The sequence below is a fragment of the Dama dama genome, chromosome 1, assembly GCF_033118175.1.
Source record: "Dama dama isolate Ldn47 chromosome 1, ASM3311817v1, whole genome shotgun sequence".
NCBI lineage: Eukaryota > Metazoa > Chordata > Mammalia > Artiodactyla > Cervidae > Dama > Dama dama.
Genome location: NC_083681.1, coordinates 29,688,973 through 29,699,832, shown reverse-complemented (window position 1 = coordinate 29,699,832; position 10,860 = coordinate 29,688,973). Strand labels below are relative to the sequence as shown.

The following is a 10,860-nucleotide window of genomic DNA, read 5'->3' as shown; positions in this document are numbered from 1 at the left end:
GTCATATGGTCAGGGAAGATTGACATGCCTCAGTGGTGAGCTGGAGGACGGGACAGGCATATCTTTGGAAACAGGGATTAGCTATATTGCCCCGGTGTACTGAGAGGAAAAATAAAGTTGCAAGATTGCTATATTTTAGATACAGAGCAAAATGTTTTGTGTTAATCTTAAATGTGTTTTGTTTGCACAAAGCTGATTTCTCAGCTTGTTTACCTGGGACCATTCAACATCCCATCCTAGGAGGTTGTCGCCTAGAAGAGGAGATGACACCTGCAGAGGTCTGAAACATGAGGCTTGCCTCAGTAAGGTGAATTTATTACCTCATTTTAGAATGAAAGTGTAAATAAAAATTGAGTAATAGGCCAGCTGACTGAAACGAGAACCTTAATTTGGAGGTTCCTGTTTGTGTCGCTGCAGCCACCTCAGGATGCACGCATATGGTTTGATCTGAGCCTGACCTTCTGTGCAGGCAGAAGTGTCTTCAGTTGGACTTGGGAACTGCAGTGGTGGGAGAATTGAGTTGCTGGTGTTGAGTTCTCCTGGTGTTCATCATCTTGGGTAAGCGCCTGCTTTGTATTTCTTAAGCAGTGACTTGAACTTTTCTCACTCGGAAGAAGGCTGGTTCTGAAGGTTTTCATTTAAAGGCCATCCTTTTGGGCTGTGAGGCAATCCCAGAACTGTGGGCCTCTGCAGGAGGACTGCCATAAGGTAGTCTAGTGGGTCCAGTTTTCCTTTCTGCAGTGTAGAGTAACCTGTGTTAAGATCCTCAGAGAAAAAAACAGTAAGGTTTGCTCTTAATAAAAGAGTAAATTATGATGATGATGGTGATAAGCTTTAGCTTTTAAGTTGCCTGTGGCTTTAAGTAGAGCTGTGGCTGGCTGTTCCTTGGACTCATGGCAGAACTCTTCCTGAACTGTTTCTTTTCTCCCAATCCTACACAGGCCAATATTTAACCTTAAGAAGTCAGGAACTTAAACCTCCCAAGAGAGCTAGGCTGTTGTTCATGCTTGCCTTACCATCTGCATAGCCGGATCTCAGGGACTATTAAGTAGGATGGTTTAGATAGAAGCTGGTCTATAAGGAGAGAGCAGGAGTAACGACTGCCTGATTGAGGGGAGGTGGTGAGGTTGTGGGTGGGCTCAGTGGGCACTTGTCCTTACTAGGGGCAGACACTTGACTGAGAGAGAGAGCTCCTCTCCCTTATTTTGTCCTGTAATATTATAATATTGAGGAGGTCATTTCCACATATTGTGTGGTCATCTCATTGCCATGAGCCTCTTTTTTTTCTGTTTTTTTTTTCCTGTTCTTTTTCTTTTCTTTTTTTTCTGTTTTTCTGAGATTTTTTTTTCTGTTATAATTGTGCCAAAGACAACAATTCCCTTACACTTTTAATAACAGAAAAGGGGGTCCTGATAGTTACAACTCCCCAGGGGTGATAGAAGATACTTGCCAAGAGTTATATTGTGAAAGAACCATGAGCTCAGCTCCAAACATTTGACCAACACATGAGATAACTTATTATGCAGAATTACCTCAAGAACATGCTGGTGAGAAGATAAATTAGCACCTGGGAAGGAAGTTGGCAGAGTCGAAGATTCAGATGGAGTCCATCAAGGTGCTTAAGGTTCATCTGCGTGCTTTCGTTAGATTTTTTTTAGAGACTGAGATTCATATATGAATTCTGAATTATGTATCTGAATAATAAAATTCTGAACTATATGTGTATATATATATAAAAGATTATCTATTATTTATCTATCTGTATTACATGGTAGGGATTTCTGAATATGTGCCAACTAACTAGGAAACTTGAAACTTAACTTGAGTCACCTTCTTGGCTCATTTAAGTGTTTATTAATTCATCTGATCAGTGGTCCCTGGACTTTCACTCTGGGTCTTACTCTGTGCTGGTGCTGGAGATGCACTGGCCGATAAGCACGGCTCTTACCCTCATGAAGCTTATAGTCTTGGGGGGTGAGGGTGGAGTACAAGCCTTTACTCAAACAAGCACTTAAGCAAATAGGTAATTAGAAATTGTGACAAATGCCCTAAAAGAAAGAGAAATAATAGTACTATTAAAACATGTGGCTAGGATGTGCCCTGGATAGGGTGTTTCGGGAGAGGTTTCCTTGATGAAATTACATTTAATTTGAGATCTGAAAGATGAACAGGAGTTAACTAGGGACAGGGGGTGTGAAGAACATTCAGTCAGGGGGATCAGATTAATCTTGTTTTGTTAAATGAAGTTCAGGGAAGCTTTGCTCTAAAACACTGATTACTTTCACATGCATGGAGGAGACGTCCATAGCAGTAAGGACACAATCTCTGATCCAGAAGACCTCGGTTTGAATCCTGGCTCTGCCACTTGCTCTGTGTTGTTAGGCAGAGCACTTCACTTTTGCGCCTCAGTTTCCTCTTGTGTAAAACCTCATAGAGGGTTGTGAGAATTAAATTGGTTAATGTGCAGAGCACTCAGTGCGTCTCACATACTCTTCTCTAGTTTAATGAGTGTCAGCTACTGACTCCCAGTGTGGTGCTAGAACTAGAGGGGAAAAGTCTGATCCTTTAATGTGAAGAAAGAGGCCCAGGGTGATGGAGTGGTTTCCCAAATATCAAAGAATTAGTTAATGAATGTCTGATCTGGGAAGAGAACTTTTAAAAAACTTAATGCTTTTACTGTTAAGTCATTGCTTCTCTATTCATTCACACAGAGTTCTAAAGGTGTCTTTGAGTACTTAGGACTGAAAATGGGTATCTTCTATTTATCAGATTGTTGGCACATTTCTTAGAATTTGTTTGAAAAAGGTTTGGGTGTGGCTCGGTGAGTCTTGAGTTTGGTGACTAGATTCAGAATCTTTTTGGGGTCGCTGGTTTCCTCTTAGAATAGAATGGTACATTTGCAGGATGTCGACGCTGATTTCAATTTGATGGGTATATTGGCAGCTATCAGTACGTATCCAGTATATGCCAGACACTTCACCCGTGCTGTAGCACAGGCATGGGACAATCATAAATGAGATGTATTTTGGTCCTGCCCTTGAGGGTGTAGGTAAATCTACACTAATCAATGATTACTCCTTGGTGCAAATAGTGCACTGCTTTGGGGAATATAGGACAACTATTTGCTGGGGAATGAAGGGAGCGCAACCAACTTCCTGGAGAAAAATTTCATCCAGAATACAACAGGGATCTTAGTTGTCCCAGATATGATGAATTAAAGTTATACTATGCAGGAAGCCCCTTTTCATGCTCAGTGATGTATGTGTGGGATAAGGTGGGTGTATCTTATATAGAGCTGGAATAAAGCACGCTGTGGCTATCTTGAGAGAGATCTGTATTTTCATTAGAAATACTTATATTTGGGAAAACTTAATGTGACTTTTGGTAGATCTGAGTCAGTGTAATTGTTACCTTCATTGTTGTAATGGATTCAAGAACCGAAACTTAAGAAGTTTCCAGTTCATTCTGATTCATCATTTGCCATTCTTGTAAAGGTAGATTCTCAGAGTCCAAAATCTCCTCTAAAGCTAATAACTCTATTTCCTATATGCCTTTTAGGCTATAAAAAATAGGATCTTATATAGTAATGCTTTCTATTTTTTAAAGCACTGAAATCTACATTCTTACATCTGATTCTTGAGTCATTATCCCCATGTTATAGGTGAGGAAATTGAGGTTCATCAAGGTCAACTGACTTTCTGCATAAGCAATACCTAGGTAGGGCTGCCTTGAAAAGCTTGACCCTGATTTTCCAGATGGAGAATTTCTTTTAGTGGTTTTATTTATTTACCGCTGTGTTGTGTGTTCGTTGCTATGCACGGGCTTTCCCTAACTGTGGTGCGCTGACTTCTCATTGTTGTGGCTTCTCTTATGGAGCGCGCACTCTGGGCACGCATGCTTCAGCAGCTGTGGCTCCCAGGCTCTGGAGCACAGAGTGGTAGCTGCCCTGCGGCACGTGGGGTCTTCCCAGATCAGGGATTGAACCCATGTCTTCTGCATTGGCAGGCAGATTCTTTACCACTGAGCCACCAGGGAAGACCCAGATGGAGAATTTTGTTGATTAAAATTCAGATAAGAAACTCTTAGGTAATCATTTTTTTATAAGTTGAAATGGCCACCATGTATGTGCTGGACTTCCAGCAGAGCTGGCTAGGGTAATATGATATTAATACACCAAGAAGACCTTTCCTTTCAGCAAATTCTGAGGTGGAATTACTCCAGGGTGTTAAGGGTTCAGAGATCATGGCTGAGGCCCACTACAGTGGTAGGTCGGAGCCTAAGGCTGGTTGAATTGTGACTCTTTGGAGTTAAGATATTTCTGTTTTGTTAAGAAAACTGTGGGGCTTTGTGTAGAACAGCAAGTCTATTCCCAGGAAATGGTGGGTGCAGTGATATTTATACCACAGAGATAATAGAGATGGTTTTAAAGTACATTTGCCCATGTACAGCCCAATTCTCCTTCTACTCACGCTATCCTGCCTGAAAAAGTGAAAAAATAAAATCTTGCCATGGACCTTTCAAGTGGCTTCTTTGTGTCATAGAACTTGGTGAATGCCTTAGCTGAGTTTAAAAATTTCCACCTTATTTGTGTATCTCCTTTCTTACATGTTCAGAATGTTTTTTATATATTTAAGGTAGCTGTTTTAATTTACTTGGAGATATAGGTAAACATTTTAGGCTGAGTATCCTGTAATCTTTCATTTCTATGAAACTCTCAGACTGTAGATTGTTTAAGGTTGTCATCTCAAGGTTATCCTGGAATTATTTGCTTTTATTCTCTCGAAAAGCAACTTTCATATAATCTTCCCTTACAGCCAATCTGAGCCAAGTGACTCTCCAAACACCACTCTGTTTTATCATAGCGGTTACCAGCATCTGCTGTTTCTTATTCATTCATTTGCTGCTTTTTTCTCTCCATTTCCCTGCCACATGCAAACTGCATGTGACCTAGGACCTTGTCTTCCTTGTTCCATGCTGCATCCTAGTGCTTCAGAGAAAGGCTGGCTCACAGAGGTACTCACTATTGATTGGTTAAATGAATGAACTCCTCCTAACACTATTTTCTGATTTTTTTTTTTTTTAAGATTGAAAAATTGACGACAGCATGTTTTACCCACTGAAAGTCGTCCTGATGCCAGTGTTACTGGGTAAGTAGAAGCCAAGGGACCAAGGAGGGTATTTGATTTCTTTCTAGTCTCATGTGTGTTCAGAAGTCAATTTTATGTATTTTCATTTTCCCTTGCTTTGCTGAAAACGGAAACCCCAGCCTGGAACTTTATAGTTTTGTTGAAACAGTTGTTTTAGAAGCCAGGTGGCAGACTCTTTCTTGGAAAGCTGAATATTCCTCTGTTTCTATTAAAAACAGAATGCTTTTTGGTCCTGACTGGGTGTTTTAAGACCTTCCTACAGAATATGAAGAAAGTTTCTTACTGGCATTCCTGCACTTTCAACTGTTATCTTTAAAACCACAGCTTGTTGCAGATCAGGAAATGAAATCATCAAAGAGAGTCCCTAAGTCCCTGTAATTGTTTTCCTGCATTAGCCATGCCAGCCTTCTTGCAGTTCCTCAAATGCATTGAGCTCTTGCCCAATTTTTGACAGTTTCTTTTGTCTAGGACCTTCTCTCTCCACTTCACCCTAGCAAGCCTGCCTAAGCCTTCAGTGTTCTCCATAGGCTCTACTTCCCTTTAAAAAGCCTGCTCTGGTTGCCTCCTTGAACTGGGTTGGAGTCTCCTGTTCCTACAGTGCTCAAGCCTGCTGCTTCTTGCTCATCCATTGTCTTTTCATCCTTTAGTCCCTTGTCTCTCTCTTTATCCCATGGACATGGCTCTGTCGGAAGAATAAATTAATTAGGTGCTTTACTCTCATGACTTTTAAATTTGTTTTTTAAAAAAAATTTTTTTTTGAATTTTATTCTAAAATTTATTCTATTTATTTGGCTTCATTGGGCCTGAGTTGCAGCACTCGGGGTCTTTAGTTGTGGCATGTGGGATCCAGTTCCCTGTCGAGGGATTGAACCCAAGGTCCCTGCATTGGGAGCTCAGAGTCTTAGCCACTGGACCACTAGGGAAGTCCAAAACTTTTTATTTTGTTGAAGTATAGTTGATTTATAATGTTGTGTTAATTTCTGCTATGTAGCAAAGCAATTCAGTTATACATATATACATACTTTTTCATATTCTTTTCTATTATGGTTTATCACAGGATATTGACTGTTGTTCCCTGTGCTATACGGTAAGACTTTGTTGTTTATCCATTCCATTTTTCTCTTTTTTTATTAGCTTTTTGGACTTGGCATGGTGACCTAAAGAATGACTCAGAAAAGTGCACAAAAGAATGGTTTTTGCTTTAATTCCAGGCAACATAGCATTTGCAGACACATGCAGTTAGACACGTGCACATACAAGAAAATAGTCCATATTAGAGAAATTTTTTCACCGTGGAATCAGGGTTATAATCGTCTCAGGGGCTTCCCTGATAGCTCAGTTGGTAAAGAATCTGCCTGCAATGCAGGAGACCTGGGTTTGATCCCTGGGTTGGGAAGATCCCCTGGAGAAGGGAATGGCTAGCCCCTCCAGTATTCTGGCCTGGAGAATTCCATGGACTGTTTAGTCCATGGGGTTGTGAGCGACTTTCACTTTCTTTTCTTTCCAGAGATGGGTGAAGCAGCCTGCAGCATTTTGCCCTTCCATCAGAGACTTAGCAATCTAACCCCCTGTGGAGTGGCCTGGTGACACTGGGCGACCAGGATTGTACTTCCTGATGGAGAGGTTTTCCTCCTCTGTAGAAAAGTCTTGGTTTCTTCAGCTATTTCTGTACAAAGACTACCTGTCAAGTCTAAGTTTCTCTCTGCTTAGCTTGCTGCTCTTACCATCTAGCAAGCTCATTTAATTCTACAGTCAGCACTCTTCATATCACATTAAATAGCTTCTTATCCCCTTAACCACACTTGAAGCTGCTCAGTTCTTCCTTACAGGAAAATTCCAAATCATTTTTGGAGGTACTTTTGATTTCTTTCAAAATAATTCCCTCCAGTGGGTGGCGAGTTCATGTTTTCTTGCCCATCTTCCCTACTGTGCATGCCTGCTGTTGGGCAGGAAGTTAACACTCTTCTCTTGGGACAACAGCTTGGATGGAGAGGCTGGCGCATTTTCTGTTTATACCCAAATCCATTCACTTGGCTCTTCTTTGATGGGAACTGGCCAGCATCTGATTGTGTCTTGCTGTGGTTGTCTCTGCACAGAGCATGTCTTGTGAAAACAGAAAACAATCCATGTGATGGTTTTCTCTTTAGAAATGGTTTCTCTTTAAGTGAAAAGAGAAATTACTTGAACAATGGACAGATATTGGAGGGGTATGATGTAGACTAACCCCTAGAGGTTGGAAAGCCAGACTGAGGGCAGAACAAGAGAGGGCAGGTGGGGAGAAAGCAAACAAAGGAAATTCAAGGGAGGAACCATGCTCTGTAATGACCTAATTACAAAGATCTGCACTACAGCCAGAATCAGCCAGCACATTCAGAGATAAGCTTTTGTAGAGGAACGAAAAAAGGAGAAAAACTGAGGGAAGCATAGTTACCTGTGAACTGGCCTTTCAGTTAGGGGGCTGGTGGGAAACCAGGAGCCAGAGATATCACATTACCTGCTTATAGGTGTCTAAATTCATGACCTCAAGGGAGAGATTTCAGGGTTTCTCTTCTTTCTTATTATTTTTATTTTGTTTTTTTGGCCTTGCTATGTGCCTTGTAGGATCTTAGTTCCCCAACCAGGGATTGAACCTGTGCCCTCAGCAGTGAAAGCACAGAGTCCTATCTACTGAATTGCCAAGGAATTCCCTCTCTTCTTTCTTTAGAAAGGAGATTTCAGGGATGAAGTCTAGAAAAGAGGGAGGGTCTAGCTAGGAGCATAGGATAGTATGTACAAGTCCTCTGACTTGAGCTACATGGGGGTAACCACAGGGTATTTTTCTTACCCTTGGGAATACCACACTGGGTTGAATTAAAGGCCTCTGAATACTTTGTTCACGTTGGGTCATCTGGGGAGGGAAGATGTTAGTCGCTAAGTTATGTCAGACTCTTTGTGACCCCGTTGATTATAGCCCACCAGGCTCCTCTGTCCCTGGACTTCTCCAGGCAAGAATACTGGAGTGGGTAACCACTCTCTTCTCCAGGGGATTTTCTTGACCCAGGGATTGAACCCAGGAATCCTACATTGCAGGCAGATTCTTTATCATCTGAGCCACCAGGAAAGTCTGCATCTACTTGGAGATTAATACTAGTTTTTGTTGTTGAGTGTGTTTGTCTGATGATGTCTCTCTTGCCTTTTGCCTTCTCTAGGTTATTCGTTGGGCCTGAATGACTTGACTATTTCCGCCATGGAGCTAACAGTCCACGTGGGTGACTCGGCCCTTCTGGGATGTGTTTCTCAGAGCACAGGAGAGAAACATGTGACCAAGGTAGACTGGCTGTTTTCATCAGGAGAGCACGTCAAGGTAACAAGGAGGAAACCCTGCTGTGTATTAGAAGCCCCTGGCCAATGGGGTCAGAATGTGGGGAGAGGGAGAATCAGGTCATCCCGTGCTATGAGGTGGGGTTTCAGGACTTGGGTTCTGGAGCTCACCAGAACTGAGCCTCCTTTTAGTTTGGTCTCGTGGCTGTACACAGCTGATTACAGTCAGCTGGGCAAGTTACTCAACCTCTCTGAGCTTCACGTCCCCATCTGTGAATAATGGTAATGCTTACTTTTCGGGTCATTGAGAAGCTAATGGGAGACATACACAGAAAGTTCTTTTAGTTTCTTTTCTTTCCTCTGTTTCTCCCATTTGTGGAGTAGCATAGGTGGGTGGGATCGGTGAGAAGAATGAAAACACATTGGTCTAGACAGAAAGAGTTATGGCCCAGGCACAGGAATGATGTCACAGTAATCTTTCAGGAGGGTGAAGATTCTTTCGGCATTCTGCTGATCCATTTAAGTGCTGGGGAATCAACTCTTTCTCCTTCATGGCTGCTTAAACTGTTAGGATTGGCAGGTTCAGCATGGCTGAGTGAGGGAGCTCTTTGGATTAGCAAAAGTATATGAAGCCTCATCTGAGATTCTGTGGAGATACTTGTGTATCGGGCTCATTTGTGAAATATACTCCAAGTAATGTATGACTAGCAATAAAGTCCTAAGGTTTTCAAATGAAATATTGTTCTAGTAGCTCAGAGCATGTTATTTCCATAATGTTACTGTCACTCAAATTTTTGTTACTATTTACTTTTTTCAAAGATTGTTTTTTTTTGCTGTGGACCATTTAAAAAATCTTTATTGAATTTGTTACAATATTTCTTCTGTATCGCTGACCAGGGATTGAACCCTCCTCACCCTCTGCTTTGGAAGGTGAAGTTTTAACCACCTGACTGTTTATTGTTATAAAAGGGGTATACCTATGGTCTAAGTGAAAATAAGAATTCCCTGTGGTTCCTCCCCCCAGTCTGTAAACCATTTCCTTTGGTGATTCCTTCTCATGCCTTCTGATGTGCTGCCTGGAGGAGGGTGGAAAGGAGAGGGGTGCCAGCCAATATGGCAGGCATTCTTACAACAGCCAGTCTGTGGGATTGTATTTAGATGCCATCGAATCCAGGGCCCATGGCAGAACACAGGGAGGTACTTTTCAAAAGTTGTGAGTTTGTGGAATTCCCTGGAGGTCCTGTGGTTAGAACTCTGCACTCTCACTGCTTAGAGTCCAGGTGCGATCCCTGGTTGGAAAACTAAGATCCCACATGCTGTGCAGCATGGCAGAACAAACACTAAAAGTGGTGAGTTTGAATCCCCAAAGTGATTTTCAGAGCAGGTGTTACATTTTACCTTAAACTATAAGAAATGAAAATGTATCCACCCTGTTTCTCCAATTGTCTTTGTCTAATAGAAACCACAGAGTCTTGTGTCAGTTAATGTATTGTCTGGCACATTCTTCTTCTTCTTAATTGGATACCAAGTACTTTTTTGATCCTGATGGTGGTGATGACTATGCTGCCTCCATGGAGCAGGGGCTTTTGAACCCAGACTTCTGGGTCTGGTGCCATGGGCTTGAGATTTCCTCTGATGTTGTGTTGCCCTCCAGGATGAGTACGTACTCTACTATTACTCCAACATCAGCGTGCCTTTGGGGCGCTTCCAGAATCGAGTGCGCTTGGTGGGGGACATCTTACACCATGACGGTTCCCTCCTGCTCCAAAATGTGGAAGAGACCGACCAAGGAAACTTTACCTGTGAAATCCGCTTCCAAATGGAGAGCCTTGTGTTCAAAAAAGTGATTGTTCTGCATGTACTACCAGAGGAACCCAAAGGTAACATGAATGCTTACTCAGAGAAGGGCAAAGGGCAAGAGATTTGGTGTGCAAAGATGGATGTGAACTGATTTTGTTGAGCAAATGCCAGTCAGTGGGCTAGGTACTTACCACGAAATGAGTCCTCAATAAATGGTGCTTGCTATTTATTATTAGTTTTTTTTAAAGTAACCCATAGATGATTAAAAAAATATTATCTATTTATTATTTTTGGCTGCGCTGAGTCTTTGTTGCTGCTCATGGCAGGGACTACTCTCTACTTGTGGTTCTCAGACTGTGGACCATGAGCTCTAGTGCATGGCCTCAGTAGTTGTGGTGCATGGGCTTAGTTGCCCCATGGTGTGTGGGATCTGAATTCCCAGACCAGGGATTGAACCTGTGTCCCCTGCATTGACAGGCAGATTCTTAACTTCTGGACCTCCAGGGAAGTCCCAGTGGTGCTCTTTAAATAAAAATTCTGATGATCATTATTTTATCATTACTTTAACATATTTCATCCTTATGAAAATTCAGTGAAGGAAGTACTGTGTTCT

At 42.0% G+C, this 10,860-nt stretch overlaps 1 protein-coding gene across 1 annotated transcript in view; it reads left to right on the top strand.

Moving 5' to 3' along the window:
• Positions 1–403: 403 nt before the first annotated feature.
• JAML (junction adhesion molecule like) overlaps positions 404–10,860 on the top strand; it is a 30,567-nt gene continuing 20,110 nt past the window's right edge. Inside the window, exons 1-4 of the mRNA XM_061145177.1 lie at positions 404–558; positions 5,085–5,147; positions 8,336–8,490; positions 10,102–10,327. Of these exons, the coding sequence (XP_061001160.1) occupies positions 5,105–5,147; positions 8,336–8,490; positions 10,102–10,327 (424 nt within the window). The 5' untranslated portion in view covers positions 404–558; positions 5,085–5,104. The remainder of the gene's footprint in view (positions 559–5,084; positions 5,148–8,335; positions 8,491–10,101; positions 10,328–10,860) is intronic.